This window comes from Haemorhous mexicanus, chromosome 1 (genome assembly GCF_027477595.1).
Source record: "Haemorhous mexicanus isolate bHaeMex1 chromosome 1, bHaeMex1.pri, whole genome shotgun sequence".
Lineage (NCBI taxonomy): Eukaryota > Metazoa > Chordata > Aves > Passeriformes > Fringillidae > Haemorhous > Haemorhous mexicanus.
The window spans coordinates 59,615,874-59,633,744 of NC_082341.1; the positions used below are offsets into that span (position 1 = coordinate 59,615,874).

General features: G+C 39.3%; 1 protein-coding gene across 1 annotated transcript; it reads right to left on the reverse strand.

Moving 5' to 3' along the window:
• Window positions 1–13,690: 13,690 nt before the first annotated feature.
• CCDC201 (coiled-coil domain containing 201) lies at window positions 13,691–15,218 on the reverse strand. Its single transcript, XM_059840621.1, has 2 exons — window positions 14,670–15,218; window positions 13,691–13,777 (listed from the first exon to the last, which is right to left on the reverse strand). The coding sequence occupies exons 1-2, from the start codon at window positions 15,216–15,218 to the stop codon at window positions 13,691–13,693; spliced, it is 636 nt and encodes a 211-aa protein (XP_059696604.1).
• Between the last annotated feature and the right edge of the window lie 2,653 nt (window positions 15,219–17,871).

Consider the following 17,871-nt stretch of genomic DNA (forward strand, 5'->3'; position numbering starts at 1 on the left):
GCTTGCCCGGGCCATTTATACAGTGCTTTGCCTGAGTATTAATCTTTAACCCCGAGTTAACTATTATCTGAACAGGGGGGCCGGAGAAGCGTCGTTTCGCTGGCAATTCAAGTCCCTGGCCGCTGTTCCCCTCCCCTTTCACTTTCCTCCTTTATCTATTTTCTTTCGTCCAGACATGCAGGAATGCTTTTATTCCCTCACTCCCACCTCTTTGCCCCAACACAGTTAACGAGGAAAAATGTGGTGGGGGCTGGAGAGAGAATTGGCAGAAGTGAACGGATGAATGGGGGCAATCCCCTCCCTTTTTGCTTGTCACAAACGTCTCCTGTTCTTGACTTTTCATCAAAATGTAAATGTTCAAAAAAACAAGGGGGGAGGGGTGGGGGGAGGAGGGAAATCCCATTGAAACTGAAGCAACTGAATTCATATTTCCACAGCAACAAACGCAACAAACCCTTGTTTAATTTTCGTCATGTGGCTGCAGGTTAGGAGTACACTGACATACCGAAGAGGAGGCCTCAAGGGTAATAAAGCCATCAGGGTCTTGTAACTACTGCACACATGCACGTAGGAGTCCTTGCATTAACCTCCGGGGGTGGCTGTGCAGCTGAAGCAGGATCTCGTGTGCCTGGGCTCAGTTTTGCTCCTGGAGTGAGAGAAGGCTCAGTCCCCAAAACATGCACTTCAGGGAGACCGGTATTTTGTCAAACAGTTAAATAATAGATTAGATATCTGCTTTTCTGTCTGTCCTTTTAATGCTCTCCATCTCCTCATGTATCACCTAGGGGAGGTATAGGTGGAAATCTTTCCTTTTCTCCTTTGCCTGCAACAGTTGCCACTCAAGTAAAAGTACTCAAACTTCACTGTGCTGAACAGATTATTTTATCCTGGTATTCACAGTATGTACCAAGCTTGAAATAGCACATTCCACTTTAAAGTCATGTAATGCAGCATGATTTTTTGTTTACTTGATTTTGTTTTTATATTTATTTATCTTCTTTTGTAAATACATCATTTATGTGAAAGAAAGTGAAGCATAACTGCAGAGCATATTTAATGTCGTTATTCACTCTGCTCTCCAATATTGATGACAAAGGTTTTATTTATAATGTAGTGATTTCATACCCCTCTACATTCATAAGTCAGTTCTCAAAAGCATTGTCATTGATTACAGACTTGAAACATTTTCACTTTACTACTTTTTTAAAAATTCAAATACTTTCAGGTATCTTTATCTCAATACGCTAAAGTTGAAACTCATTAGTATTTTAAAGTACTTTAAAGAAACCTAATTTTACAGATTTTAAAATAATTTAAAATAATAAAAATTTTTAAAATAAGTTTCTGGACTTCACATGTCTGACTGGGAGCAAATTTTGGCTAAAAATGTAGGACACAACAATTGCAATTAGACTTTTCAAACTATTTTCCCACTTTCATTTCTTCTTTTTATTGTGCATCTGTCTTGGAAAACTACAACTCTCTTACCATTCAAAATGAAGTGAAAAATATACAGGAATGTGTCTATTTCCTCTCCCAAAGAGAAAAAGGAAACAATACAAAACAAAGCCTCTTTCATGAAGAAACATGAAAAAAAAAAACCAAACCAAAAACAAATGGAAAGTAGACCAAGTTGTAAAATGACAAAGACCCAAAGAACTCATATGGATGTGTATATGTGTATTCATCAACTTCTCTATGGATTTTACTGTTTAGACAGCTTTTTATGAACTGAATTGAGGATTATTGACTGACTGCTTAACATAAGCTACTGGCTTCTGAAATTGTTGTACTCCAGCCTGCCACTGTCCTGCCTGCAGTTTTTCTGTTTAAAAAAAATGAGGTGAACTGAGAGTAAACAACTGTTAACGATATAAGTGAAATGATTTTTAAAAAGGATTTTTTTAATCATCACCATCATTTTTAAGTAACAAGATAAAGACACAATGCAAGAAGAACTTGCTTGTCTGATGTACAGGCCTACATAAAAAAAACTACCTCTAGTTTAAAAAAATCTCATTCTTCCCATACACCATGATGTTTTCAGGTCTTTGGCACATTTTTCATTGCTGTCAGGCAGCTGGCAGTATCTGAACTGCTCAGGCAATTCCTAAGAACTTGCAGCCTTTTACAAGACAGATTTTTTTCAGTGTACCCAGCAAGATAAACAAAAGATAAACAACACCCCTCCCCACAAAGTGAAAAGTGTTTTTGATCGTGTTTTTGTTCATGGTTCCAGGCACGCTTGAAATCATGGCCCAGCCCTTTTTTCACTTGCTATCTTTTGTGAAATTGAATTGAGGAAACCTAAAAATCTGCTAAAGCAGATTCTGTGAGATGTTCTTCTGTACAAAAGGTAGACCCATAAAAAATCAGTCCCTCCATATTTCATTAATGTAATGAACGTATGTTAGAACAGGTTATGATAACTTAGGACAGTATCAATCAACCAGACAATGTTTTGGTATAGACCACGGGACATCAATGAAGTGAAAGCAGTGTATATGTTTATGTAGACTCTGATGCAATACTACAACTCATCTACCAATCTCCATCTCTGACCCTGACATTTCTTTAAAGAACACAAGCAGATAACACCCAGGAGGTTAAAAACATTAATGATGTTAAGTTGTGTTTACTGAAGACTTTTGATGGTAATTTTTAGGTTTTCCAACTGTTGACTCCTAGCTTGAAGCACTTGACACAAGGCACCACATGAATCTCAGGCAAGGTTTACTTTTTCTGCAAGATTTTCCCATTGGTTTCTCAATAATTCTCAGTCAATTACTTCACTTTCAATGATAAATAAAGTTTGGGATTTTTTAATTATTTTTCTTTTAAGTGGAGTGACTCACAGAATGTGGAGTTCTATATACGTTTGGGTGCAAGCCATTTTTATCCACTAGTTACCAAAAAGTCAAGTAACTTGCCAAATAATTTCCTACCGAGACTGCTTATCTGGATGTTTTTAAAAACCCCAAATAAACAGTGGGATATCCTCATTATCTTTTTTTAGGAAAGAAACTTATTCAAAATTTAAAGCTTAATATCTATAGTGGTTTTGGTTTGCTAATTGGAGATTTCTTGGCTATGTACTAATTAGTCCTGGTCAATTATTAGTGCACTCACTAGAATGTACTTACTTATTTCTTGCTGTGAGATAGGATTAGGAGAGAGGCAAAGAAGGCTCAAAACTTTAAAAGGGTATAAAGAAAAATTTATTAACAGTAACTAAAAGAAAGAGTAATAAAAATCAGAACACAACCTTCAGAACATTTCTCCTCCCCCTACAAACTTTTCTTTCCCACTGAAAATGTAAAGAGACAAAACCTAAAATTTCCAGTCAGTTTACCACCTCTAGAATAGTCTTTTTTCAGTTCACTTAGGGAGAGAAGTCCCTCTTGTTAGTGTTATGGAGACTTCTTCACAAGAAAACAGTGTTTAATGGCTTTTAATTTCCATGAATAACAACTGCCCGGGGAAATCTGCATTGTGAAATCCCTCCTATTTTCACAGCATCTCCCACAGCTGTGTTTATGGGCCATGTTAACTTATGGGGTACAGTTTTAAAGATGAGTTGTTTAAAAGCAAAGGTTTTCATTATCAATCTCTGAAACCATCTTCATCTCTAGGAACAGAGATCTCTTCCTGGGAGCACAGGATCTTCATCACTCTTTTCTCCTTCTCTGTTCAAACTTCTAGTAGGATTACAGCTACTTTAACATCTGCTTACTTTAGTATGGAGGCCTTTGCTCAATACCTACAATTTGAACACTTTAATCTCCCATACCTTCACGTGTTACAGGGAAAAAAAGAGTCCTACTCCATAGCTTTACAAGAGAATTTCAGCCTAAAACTAAAGGCTCATCCCTCCTCTCTGGGTCTTGACTTCTTCACGGACCTCGGTGTTTTCATGTTGTTCCTTTACATGTCTGCACTTCTGACATGTTCTCTCACTCGAGGGAGGATTGAAGCACTGAATGGATCAATATCTCACCTGGGGCCCTTAGATGGTCCTGTGTCCCCGGCAGGACTTGATAGCTTGTGGCAGGAGCTGCGGCTGGGGGGGTAGCAGCCAGGATCTCAGCAGGCAGCACGCCAGGGCTGATGGCTTCTCCTCTGCCCCTGCCTGGCAGTCAATGCGGGGGTCCAGCAGGCATCCTGCAGGGTCCTGCAGCAGGGGCCGCCTGGCCTGGCCTGGCTGAGACAGGGGCAGGGCTGGCCGTGTTACCTCTTTGCCGGCTGGAAGGGAAAAGAAAAGAGTTCCTGGGTTTCTTTCGTCTTTAACACGTGTTTTTCACAGAAGCGTGTATAGCTTTCCAATGGTTTAATGGATTTTCAATTCCCAGAACCAACTACTGATTGATTTCCTATCAGACACAGTGCTAACAGTCTCTCCCAAAACATCCCTTCTGTGATGCAAAACTAACACAATATCCAAAAGCACTATGATGCACGCTCACACATACCACACACAAGTGGCATCAAGCATATGAAGAGAAACAGCTATGATACAAATATAAAACCCATAGTTTCTTCTCTGAATTTATTCCATATAAAAGAATGCTGTGTGGGTTATCAGGAATTCTAGTAAATTCTATTTCAGCTGTGTGGGTTATCAGGAATTCTAGTCAATTGATTGTGCTTAGGTTTTTGATGAATAATTTGATTCACAGATGTTTTTTGACTGTTGTCACTTTGTACCAATGACATATAAGCCATTTGGTCTTATTTATCTATTCTGATTGGGTAAATATGACTTTTTGAATTAAATTCTGGATGCAGAGAAGGCTGTGTTCCAAGTTTGTGTTGGACTAACTTTTAGAAGCAGACTGATTTTGCTATTTTGCCCCAGCAATTAATTTGGCTGAAATATGTGAAATAGCATGTAAATACCTAAAACTAAATCGGCAGTAACTCTAGTGAGAGGCAGTCTCGTGGCAAGTCTAGCTGGGGAAGGCTTCTATCAACTTTCTGCATTAAATTATGGGTCATGGAAAAAAGAGAAAAGTGTGGTTCCTCTCCTTGGTGGCACGCAAAGTGTCTGGGCACTGAGTAAAACACCTTGTTTGCAATGTTGTGCATACATAGGCTAGCCAGAAAACTATTTTCTACAAACAGTTGCACTCCTCTGGCAAGAGAGGTTAAAGTCCTGTAGTCATCCTACCACGGGCCAGCCGCTTTCTCAGTTTCCCTAGCTGGAAAAATAGTACAGAAACATTTTGACTTACTGTGGCATGACAAAGCTGGAAGTGTGTTTACAGAGTATGAGTTCCTGTGTGGAGAGTTAATATAAAAAAATCCCTTCTGCTTCAACGCTTCTGCTATAGTCAGCATTACCAAACCCAGGTAGGAGTATTTCTGTATTTCCAGCCATAGAAATAAAGGCTTTTCAGTGCCTACTCAGTGAGCTATAACTTAGAAGGGACTTCCAAAAATGTAAATTACCCCCTAAGTGCTGGCTCCAGGCATCTAAACCAGGATAAGCTGTTTAAATATCTTTGCATTTTTCAGCCACTGTGTCTCTCCAGGCCCAGACTAGAAAAGAACACCACTAACCATATGATATGCCCTTAACTGCAGTCCCTGAAGGCTGTAGGTGCTGATAGAGTGAGACTCCAGCCCTCACCATCATTAGGTTTACTTGCTGAAGTTGTTGCTACCTTATGCCAATGAAGGAAAAGGCAAATCCCCCAGAGATTTACTCTTAAAGCAATTTAAACATAATAGCACTTTCAAATGCATATTCAAGCATCTCAGGTGAAGTGTGAAGAACAAAAGACTACCACTTACTTTGATGTCTGGGTCTGTCACACAGGTTAAATGCCAGGATTCACATGAACCTCCCCTTTCCCCCTGAACAAATACATGGCTTTGCACAAGCATTTCTACATGTAGTGGGGAGAAAAGTAGGCAGTACTTTTGGAGAAAAAGGGAGATCCAGACCCAGACCAGGGCCATCATAGTCACAGCCAGTTGCACAACTTAGAGGAAAAGTGCCTGGAGGACAACAGCCAGCAATAATTAATGTGTATTGTTTCCTACCTTATCAAGTGCAACAGTGGATATTCTCTTTGACACTAGATAGACTGGATACTGAAAGAAACTTACCGCAAACCCAAAACTGGAGGAGCCCCTGATGTTTCAAATTCCTGATCTTTTCTTCTGAGGTTTTATGGAGACTTCTAACCTCTGTGAATATATCTGGCTCTTAGTACTTTATTCTTATGTGTCATTCTTTGATCTTTTCATTTGTGAAAAACGCTGATAAAAATAGGAATAGTCATAGGATCCAGACCAGAGTAAGTCAAGAGGTCCCTTTTCTCTGGTCAACTGTCCCTTTAAGTAGGAGGTCAAAGCTGGCAACAAACATGCCAGAACTGTGCTTCCTAAAGGAACAGGGCCTGGGCTGCAGGCAGAGCAGAAGACAGCAGCCTGGAGTTCTTAGCAAGAGAACAAGCAGTGTGATAAATGCTGTTAAAACAGGAGGACACATTTCTCTCTATCAATTAAAATTGTTTTTCACATTTTGGCTATTTAGTTCTGGTTCTTACAAAAATAAAACAGTTTGCTCAGCTTTTGTTGGGAAATCTGTCCTAGCCTTTTGTCCTGGGGCATTTCTGATTTCAGCAGTATTATTTGTGATGATGATGATGATGATGATGATGATATTGTTGACAGTAATACCAAAAGTACTTTTTTCAGGTTTCAGAGCCTCTACTGTTTCCTCAGATGTCATGAGACAGGACTCTGGGACTTCAGTCAGTTCTAGAGAGCCTGAGACTTGCACAGAGAGCTGAAATCTGGTAAGCCTCTGCTGGGAATCAGGTTTGCCTAAGCTTTAGTGACTGGGGGTGTCGGGTTTCACACTGGCCAAGTGCCAGGCACCCACTAAAGTCGCTCACTCACCCTCCCATGCCACAGCTGGGCAGAGGAGAGCAAAAATTAAAGGGCTCAAGAGTTCAGATAAGGACCAGAAGAAAAATCTCCAAGGGCAAAACAGACTCAACTTAGAGGTATAAAGTGAATTTATTAGTAACAAAATCAGAGAAGGATAATAAGTAAAATAAGTCCTTAAACCACCTTTTCTCCCCCCTGCCCCTCCCTCCTTCCCACTGACAACACAGGAAGACAGGGGTGGGCGTTTATTCAGTTCGTCTCCTGAGATGATCTTCCTCTGCTCAGGGAGAAGGGTCCTTCTCCTGTGAGACCGTGGGGTCCCTCTTACAGGAGGCAGTTCTCCAAGAACTTCTCCAGCATGGGTCCACTCTTGTGAGAAGCAGCCTACCACACCTGCTGCAACGTGAGTCCCTCCCACAGACAAAAAGTCCTTCCAAAACTGCTGCGGCGTGGGTTCCTTCCTTTTAATGTAATTTTCTACAAATTCATGTATAGTACATTTCCCCTATGAGCTGATATTTTTCTCATAGATAACTGTCTTTTTAAAAAACCTGTTTTACAGACTAATTAAGAATATGCAGAAAAAGCATATAACCTGATATTTTAAAATATCAAGTTCAAGACTTACTTTCCTTTAACTCACTGATTTTGCATTCTGAGAAACTATAATAGCCAACTGACCTTTGTGGTGTCATAAATCTGCTATAGTATTTTTGCTTCTCTTATTCACCTCTTCTCCAAATGTGATCATCATAGACTTTTTATTTTGCTGGTCTTACACAAGAAATTTGCCCTGTGATTTGTTTTCTTTTATCAATTTTTATCATCTCCCAGCTGTGGCTAAAAAATGTTCTACTGAATATACTAGTAAAGGTCAGGATGCACTGTTGATTTGCACGCTTGCATCATAACCTTTGTGGAATAGTTGCCAACCCTACAGTTTTAGTGAACTTTTTCTCAGCTGCCCAGAGGTATTCAGGATGCCATACAGCACTTTTTTCTCCACTATTACAGTTCCACCCCTTCTTTCTTCTTTCTAGCACAGTTACAATTATAACACATATCCACAGTTTATTTACAACATATGTTTTGTAAATAAAGTTCTTGATTGTAATGGCAAGCCTTCCATCTTATTGCAATGTCTTCCCTCTCGTGGCTTCTTGCTGTTGCTGAGCTATGGTTTGTGCAGGTTTTGTGGGTTTGTGTGATGTTTTTCTTATAGAGGAATAACAAACATTAAAGCATCCATGACCTTTGTAAGAATACTCTTCATACAACACCAATTTGATTTAGGTGCATGCCATAAGATGCAATGAATTGCTTGTGCTCTCTTGGCTGGGTACTTTGAAACCCATTTTACCTGTAATCTTGTGCTTTTTTTGGATACAGTTCCTCTCCGAGTAAATTTGTCAGCAATCCTGCACATACTTTCTTTTCTATATTTGAATTTGCATCAGGCTTCCATACTATTAAATTGAATTATTCAATTTCTGTGAAGAGAATCCTTGTTTACCTCTCATAGAGGTGTGATATTTCTTTTGCCCTATCATTGCTGGCACCTCCACTTTAGGAGAAGATGTAAGCTTTAGGAGGATTATGGTATCTGCTCGTAGAAGAAGGTCACTACGAAGGACAAACCTGCAATGACATGACGAGCTGAAAGCAGAAGACAGTTACAGTAGGACATGTAGAGCTAGGAAAGGCCAAAAGTATGAAGTGGAGGACAACAAAAGGGATCCATATGGTAGCAACTGTAAGAAGCAGAAGAAATATGAAGAATATTTTTCCCCTTTCTTCTTTCCATTCCTGCTATAAAAATGAAGAAAAACAGAAAAAAATGAAGAAAAAAACCCCACAAAGAAATCCACAAAGAAGTAAAAAACCACAGATGCAAGACAGTGAGTAACAGAACAGTGATACAAGTTCAATCTTATTTTTAATAAACACTTAAGCAAAGTGGAACTACTTTGACAGTAACACTTAAAGGCACTGACTTCAGAGAAAGGCTAGAAACAATGGTTACTGCCTTGTGAGCCAGGACATTTGGTTTCAAGCTCCTGTCTTGCATGAGAAGGGGATTTGAGATGCAATCTGTACTTCCAGAGTTTTGTGCTGTGGGCTGCTGGAATTGAAATCAGATAGAGAGAATTCCTATCTACTGCGGTCTGCCACGCATCTCCATGCACATGTACCATTTCATGATGGAGGGGTGGGACTGCTGTAAGTGCTCAAAGCCACATGTATGAGTATACCCAGGAGACTGGCAACTGTCAAGCTCTACAGGATTCATATGCCTGTTGGGACTGGCTGCACTGCTAAGCATTTAATTTCATAGAAGCATTAGGCAGCTATATAGTAGTAGAAAGCCTGAGCAAGGTTTGGGCAGGGTCAGGGTGAGCAGCTCGGGTCCGCATCCTAAAGGAAGTGGTAAGATCTGCGCCTAGTTCAACTTTTTAGCAGTATTTGAAAATGTTACACAATTGCTTCGACTGCTCTAGCTTTTCTAGGTGCTACTAGGCTCAGTGTTTGTTCGTTTGTTTCTAGTAAGTTGGAAATATTGAAGAGGGAGCTGTTTTAGTAGGCATGGTGGAGTGCATCAACAGATGGAGCTAAGGGAGATCTGCATGTTTGTATGTCTTATAGAACAAAACACGACCAAGTACAGGTCAGCGACACTGTTGTGTGATTTATTACTCAGGGTTTTGTCCATAGCAGGAATGTAACTATGTTGTAACTTAGAGGGGAAAAAAAAAAAATCTGTTTTTATTTAAAAGTTTCCCACTTTTCCTGGTTATTTTAAAATTGTTCAGCTGTGATGAGTGAAGGAAGGACCTAGTTTCCATTTGTCTGTTACATAAATCTAAAATATGTTAAATACATATGCTAAACATTTTTCTCTTCAAACTGGCCTCCTACAAAAGCACCGCAGCTGGGCAGAGCACTCCCAGCTCTGTCAACAAGAGTACTACCATTGCTTCAGTGGGAACAAGGCCGAGCTCATAAATCCTGGGTGAAGACATTTCTGTCTCTTCCCTCTGTTCTCAGTAATGTTTTTGTTCTTCTCCCTCTAACATCATGCTTAGTCACCATCAGCAGGTAGGTTGTGTAATATCAGGGACAAGTGTACTGAAAACAGCTCCATAGGTCAAGGTCATAGCTTCACTCCAAAAGGAAAAATACTGCCCTCAAAGAACACTTTCAATGAGAAGGCTGTTCTGAACTTACAGCTGTGTCCATGTTGCATTTGAAAGTCAGGACAACACCAAAGCTCAAGAGCATGTTGCAATTCTGATTCACATTCATTTATGGAGGAAAAGGGCTTTTTATTTTACAGAACAGGATGTCCTGGGGATTCTCTTCCCATAAGGATCTGGTGTCTGTAGCTGGTAACCTGTTTCAGTCTCAGCCAAAAACCATACTTAAGGTCTGTAGTAATTAGGAAGACTTCTTTTTTAGAGGTGTTGGATTTTACAGCTCCATTTAAGATTTTTTTTCTGCACTGTGATGATATTGTAATATAAATACCCATAAAGGAACTTTGTGCATGAAGAGAAGCACTAACCAAACAGTAATTTGCCATTGTTTCCACTAGACGATGAACACTAAAAAAGAGTGAAACTGCATACTAGTAGTGCTCCTCCCAAAGTCTATTCCTTTCAAAGTATACATACATAGTATGACAGAGAACTAGCCATATAATTTAACTTAAAAATCTAATTCCAGTAGGTTTGTGTGTCTGCTGGAGAATTGAAAGGAAGTTCAAGCTCTGTAAACAAATATAGAAAAAGAAGAATAAAGAAATACTAGTTTTTTGGTGAGTTTTTAATTTTATTTTTTTTTGCCCCATGGACATTCTTACATGTGAAGTATAGTTATAACAGTATAGTTTTGTAAGTGCAATTTGATATATTTAGTTTCACATTTTCCAGCATCCTGATCTTATAAATTAGACACAAACCTTTCTCTGAGAACATCATTCACTAAGGTCTGTAATATATAGGTCTGGTTGAAATTCCTTGGGATTGTTACATGCAATTAACTATTGATACTGTGGTTGCAGAACGTCAGACACGTGTTGGAAAACCTCTGAAGAACCCGTTGACTGTACTGATGTTCTCATTAAATACTATAAGCAGTTTTATAACTTTTGCAAACTCATGAAGACCTAAATTATTCCAAAACAAATATTACATAGTCTTTTCTGTTTATTTTTAAACATTCTAGAGAGGAAATAGAAGTAGTTTGCAAAATCATGAGACCCCTTGGTTTTTTACATCTGTCTGCCTGATAGAGCTTGAAAACTTGGGAAGACCCAAAGTCAGTTCTATGTTACCGTTCGGTACAATATGTTTTCCTCCACTGGCATTTTATTGGCACCAGCTAGTTCCATGAACCTGACAGGGTGGCACCCTTGCTCCCTGAAAAACCTTCCCATCATTTACTGCATTCTAAATTTCAGAAGTTTTGCATTGCACTTGGAATGAAGCCAAAGATACCTTAAACATTAAATAGCCATATTCCCTGGATTAATCTTGCATTTAATGTAGCCCAAAGCAGGGCTTTAGAAGGAATTTTGCAGCAACTACACCCCTGGCCTCCTAAGGTCTGGAACTTGTCCCACATGACCTTTCCACTTGGCCTAACATCATGGAGGGCATCAACCTAAGTAGACAAAGGCACTTTGGGATGTGACAACAGAGTCTGGGTCTTGGCAGAAGGCCAGTGTCAGATGTCAGAGGGTGTCAGATGGGCAAGGAATCCAACAGTGAAGAGCAGGCACTAAAGACAAAAGACATCTGTGTCTTATAAGTAAGGAAAGAGATAGAGACCATACTGGAGAAATCATTAAATGAAGACATTTGAAGACCAAGAAACTGGATGGGCAGGAGCCAAGAGTGACTTTGAGAGGCAACAGTGAGAAAGAAAAGCAGAAGCAGTATCAAGACTTCTCGAGACTAGGATGAGAAACCTGAAGAAGGAGCAACTATCTGGGAAGGTACAAATAAACAAGAGGCAGAACTGGGTCATTTGGATTAAGCATTGGGTCATGCAGCCAGACTAATCTGTGCTTTTTTTCCCAGGGGTAGAGGAGGGTTTTATTCTAACCTTGCACATGCCTGATCTCAGTTCAGCCCCTGGCACAAATCACAGATACTGATGAAATGCCTGCAGGCTCAGGGGGAATAGCAGCACATCTGCAACCATGCCTATTTTATCTCAAAAACAGCTTGGGATCTACACCAGCCAGGAGCTCTCTGGTTGCCAGAGGAACCTGTGGAGGCCAGACAAGCAGCCAGGGTAACAAACACAAACAAATTCCAGAACATTATAAACTTGAAACCAAGTGAGCGTGACTTGGCTCATGAACTGAAGGACAGCATCACCCCACTGCCTGGCTACACAGAAAGCCAGGTCTGAGGATAAGGCTGTTCTGAGAAACTCTGAAGAATTTCATTTCAAGAATCATTAGCAAAAACATCCTAATTCCTTTTAAATCCTGAGAGAGATTGTAAAACCACAAATCCACTCTTACATTTTGGAATGTAACACAGATGCTATCGATTGGCCTGTGTCATAATGTTGGCATGGGACATACTTCTCCTTCTCTGCCACCTTGGATGTGAGATATTACAAGTTACAGTTTGTGGAAAGGAAATGCAAAAGGTCCTCTTGCATTAACTGCCCCATTCTTAACTGGCAGCTTCTTTTAAATGGGACCTTTCTCCTTTGGGGTAATTAGTGCCTGGAACAGCTGCAAAACCTGCATAAACCAGGCAAGTGCACATTCTAGAGTCACACAAGTGCAGAAATATGTGTATGTGGGTGGTAAATCTGTTCTGGATTCCTACTGGTGATACTCCATAGATAACTTAGAAATTATAAACTCTGCCTGTATAATCTAAAGATTAAGTAACAGACAGCAGTAGAAATGACGATGAATGTTGTTCTTTCTGCATCAATTCTTGACTGATGCTTCAGAAAGTTCCTTTGAGTTAAATTACCATTTTGACAATACAGCTATCAGGTAAGACACCCTTCTTGACCTCCATACAGCAGCTCCAGAGGAAAAAAACCAGAAACCCCATACTTCCTCAAAACACACAGCCAAGGATGAACTATCTCCAATAAAACAGTGAGTTGTATTTACAATCTAAGGCTGGGACAAACTGATTTTGAACCAAAACTTCAAAATAAGCTGTCATTAATTAGTAATCTCTAAAGAATGGCCTCCATCCTTGGTGCCTCTCAGTATTTCCTCATCTCACCAGGTAGCAGCAAAAACATTGCAGATTACATCAGCTTTGCATCAGCTTTACTTTGGCTGACCAGGATTACAAAAATTGCATCAGCTTTGCATCAGCTTTCCTTTGGCTAACCAGGACTACACTCTATGTGGCCACTAGGACTTTGTCTAGTGACTTCATGTTAAGAAAGTAACCCTATAAGACTTAAATGCTGCATGAAAGATTAAGGTCAGGGAGGGCTGTGGCAGGATGAAGAATGATTCTTAAACATTAAGTTTTTCCTCCCTTCTTTGTTCTAGGCCTTTCAGCCATTATAAATTAACATTGTCTCTACAGGAGAGTTAGTCTCTTCTTAACTCTTGTCTTAATTTATACCTGCTACTCCTGAATTTAAGAGAAAGAATGACAAAATAAATAAATAACAGCAAAAGATCATTTTGGAAGGAAAGAGGAAGCCTAACAGGCACTATAACAGAGTGTGATTTATTGGAACTCGCCATTCCCACATGATGGATATGACAGCACTCATACCACAGGTAGCCCAATCAAGCTTCTTCAATTGTCAGTTCGTGTTTAGTTGCCTCCTCAATGTTTTCAAGTTGACGAAGCAGCCATTCTCTTTCTTTCTTTCTCTGTTATAGAAAAAAAAAAAATGTTTAATCAAGCTAATCTATTCAGATAGCACCTGCTTTCAAAAACAAACAACCCACATGAAGGGCTTATAACCCAACTCAATTTTGGCTGGAGTTTTCCATTTGTTTTAAGCAAAGAAGCTTTTACTCTCAAAGCTGGCAAGTTTTCTTGACACACTCAAGAACAATATGATACAGAGAAAAAACCGAAGCAGAACAGAACTTGGTGGCTTTACACTGACATGACAACCTTCAGAGTCTAACTCTGCTGCCCTCCTATCCTTTCTATGGGCTTTCCACAGGCCCTTAGCAAACAATTAAAGTTTCAGAAAATCGAGTTCTTGTGCACCACAGACAACCAACACCTGCAGAGCATTTATTAATCTAAGCTTTCCCCAGAAAACCCTACATTAGTCAAAAGGACTGCTCACAAGATCCCATTTGCAATGATTGTCATTCTTTTTATGAAGCATTACAATTTGAATTTAACAGAAAAATGGGTAGGTTATTTGTTCCTCAAGTTTGATCTGACTTGCTAACATTAAGAAACTTTAGAATTTCAATTACAGATTTCTTCCTATTCTTAAATAACTTCTGAAGAAAGATATATTAAAGAATATACTTTCCCACTTGGTACACAATGAGTCATACCAGCTCACAAGCTGAAGCAAAAGTGCTAGTTTGGAAGTTTGCAGGGCATCCTGTCTGTGATTGGGAAAGGTATCACAGAGTTTACCAGGTTATGATGCAAATCATAAACAGATGTCCTCACTGCTAAAGTTATGGAAATGTTCCATTACTATTCCCACTTTACTAGAAATATCTGTATATATTCTGTGTTGGTAGAAGTTTGTGTAACTTAGCTATTGAATGACTTAATGAAAGTCTTTACCTGAAGAGTTTTATCAATTTTCTTCTTTCTGGATTTTGCTACCGGGGGGTCTTTTATCCCTGGTATTCCAGAAATGGGCCATGAGGGTCCACTCTTGGGAGATACTGCAGCATCCACAGATGCTCTGGCGGTAGCTTGAGTTTCTGTGTTTGGGACAATCTTGTGAGCTGGCTCTTGATATGATTCATCAGAGGCCAAAACAGTGGAAAGCCTCCTTCTAGAAAATGCAAGCCGAGAGCTTTGGCTTTTCTCTTTATTTAGTTCTTGAAAATCAGATGCTGTTGAAAGTTTTCTTGGGGACGTAGGAGGGATGTATACATCAGCACGTACTGATGATATTCGAGATAACGATCTACTTAGATTTGATTTTGGCATTGGAGAGCCATAAAGTCTCTTTGTGGCATCTTGGTCCTTGATTGACTGATTTGTCAGCTCTATAGAAGATGGAATTGTTCTTGAGAGCACTGAGTCCACTGGAGTGCTGTGTTTCACCATTCTCTTTTTCAGAGATCTTTTAACATTCAGAAAAGAATCATCTTCCTCTGACATCTTGAAGTCAGGTTTATTGCCTTAAGAAAATAAGATTGTGTCATTGTTCATGCTGTAAAAGATGCAATACAAGCTGCTCTTTAGAGCAAGCTGTTAAATCAAATCTGAAATGTTTCTATTTTCATGTCTATATTCTGTCTTTACATAGAATTTATCCTTTATATAGATCAGTGTTCAAGCATTTAGAAGAGCCATATTGAAAACAGAACATGAGAACACATCTGGTCACACATCCAACACTTACTACTCCTCTCTCAGCCTTCTGCATGAGGAGCTCTCCAAGTGTGCTAGAATTTTTAAAGATTTTTCATTAACTGCAACATCATTAAGATAGTGTTTCCTCCTTCCAGGTATATAAATAATATACTTTTGGAGTTTCAGCTGCTAACACTCTGTATGCAGCTGAAAAGTATTAGAGGGTAGAGGGACCACTGTTGTGTAGCAAGAAATCAAGTGCTCTGAAGAGATGGGCAGAGAATTTCTGGATTCACCAATGATCTCTTAATCAACTTGCCATTTTGTTTCCCTTAATTCCTTGAAAAGGGGCCCACAAACCTCTAATTCCCTTCTATTTACTTGACATTTATCTTACTTCAGCTGACCCTAAGCTTTGATTCTAAAAAATGTATGTTCTGTGCAAGTCTATTTTCAACTGAATTTACTCTGGCAAGCTTGCTTTTGCTAGTAGGATTATTCCTATCCATTTGCAAACCCCCAATAAAAAGAAACTCTGCTTCTTACACTTGCTACTTCTTGGCCAGAAAAGCCCAAGATAAAGATATCTGATTTGAGATATATTTAAGATAAATATGTAAATCAGGTGAGCAGTTAAGTACTCCTAGTAATTGTTGTAATCTTTGCTTTGATGAGATTGTTCAGATCTTTCATGCAGGTTGATTGTCCCGTATTCTAAGCTGTCTATAGATTGCAGCCCTGGAGGGGCAAAACAGGACTACCATGAAGCAGGGCACAAGAAGACAGGGAAGTATATTTGCTGATGTAAAAGGTGTTAGTTCTCCATTCTTTGTCATTGTTTTGCACCTGTGTACTGTCTACATTTTCTAGCAGAGTTTCATATCCACTTTGTGTTTCTGAACACAGAGGCAGCAAGAAATAGGGCACTGACTCTTTAATACAGCAGAAACCAGGTGTTTTGTGGTTTGGGGTTTTTTTTTTTCCCCTTCACAAAGAGGGAGGTGTAATCCATAATAAGTTTTATTTGGACACCCATTTCTTCTCTCACTTCTTAGCAGTGCTAGCTTGTGTGACACATAGGCAGCACTCAGTCTACAGAGACTGCCTTTTTCCTTTTCTGTTTAGACAGATTGACTTCCTTTCATTTTTGTCATAGAAGTGGACATGATTAAGCTCAGAAAGGGAATAAGGAGGATTTTGCAGCCACCAGTCCTCCCCCAAACCTGTCCTCAGCTATATATTTTCTTACTTTCCCCTTCATCATTAAATGGTCAATTAAAAGCTATTTCTTTCTTAAAGTAGTTTTTAACAAATTTTTTCAACCAAAGCTTTTGTAGAAAACAACAATGATTTTTCTTATTTCACGTTTCTCTATGTTTTAGAAAGATAAATATGTATAAGCAACAGGTTTTTCTGCTCCAACACCACTGTAGATAAAGGAGAGAAACCTAAAACCAACAGAGAAATATAAACAATTTGAGAATATCAGAGTATGTCACAGAGAATGCATTTTGCAGGAAATTTGACAAAATATAGCTTACCAGACCTACCAGGTTCTAGCTGATATCTACGTTCCTTCCTTTAAAGGAATCTAACTTCAGCTGCTACTTCCCTGCTTATAAACCTATTCATCCTGGCCCTCCTTTGCCACAGACACTCCCTAATTAACACATCTAGCATTTTTTGGGAGTATCAACATTGCTTCTAAATGAATAAAAAGCTAATTAGAAATCTAGGATTAATTAATCATAGGAAAATGGGCTAGCCAACTTATCTCTATGCTATATTTATTGGTAGTTAATCTCTGCTGTATGCTGCCTATTTCAATCACAAAAATACTCTAGTGGTTAATTGGCTTCACCTGGCTGCTTAAGGCACATTGAGGATCTGCTGCAAGATGGATGTATGTTGATGGAGTACATTGCCATCCTGATTTTATTTTCTCACTGCTGTTCTTGTTCAAAAAATAAATGGGAAATTAACATTAAATCTGCCATGAAAAAGCTCTTCTTTTAGGAAAATAGGAAGTGAGAATAAACTGAAAAACTGTAAATTTCAGTGTGAATGTCATGGTGTTTGCAGCTAACAGCTAACGACAGCATTTTATCTTCAAGCATATGTTTTCAAAGTATCAGCTCTTAGATTAGAATTCCCTTGGTTTGAAATGGTATGGTTTACGTGGAAGACTGTAATTTTTATCAACTGAAAAGCAGCTGGACTACACCAGTCCTGAATTGCAAGTCAGCTCTGTGGTAGCTGACAGTAAACAGCTGTTATCACAATGCTGTAGAGCAGGAACAGGTGTGAGGGAGCATGTGCACAAATAGTGGGGTAGCCCCTTTTGACAAAGCATGACCTGTGGACCTTGAAGCTGATGAGACAGACCTAATTTCACTGCTTTATGTGGATGACCTGGGGTTGAAGAGTGCATCTAGCACAGACAGAGGGGCAAAAGCAC

Bases quoted from the DNA above. Each gene is read 5' to 3' on its own strand.
- CCDC201 (XM_059840621.1), bottom strand. From the start codon at position 15,218: ATGTCAGAGGAAGATGATTCTTTTCTGAATGTTAAAAGATCTCTGAAA. The intron at 13,778-14,669 runs GTAAAGACTTTC...TTTCTATAACAG, and splicing joins AAATTGATAAAACTCTTCAG to AGAAAGAAAGAAAGAGAATG.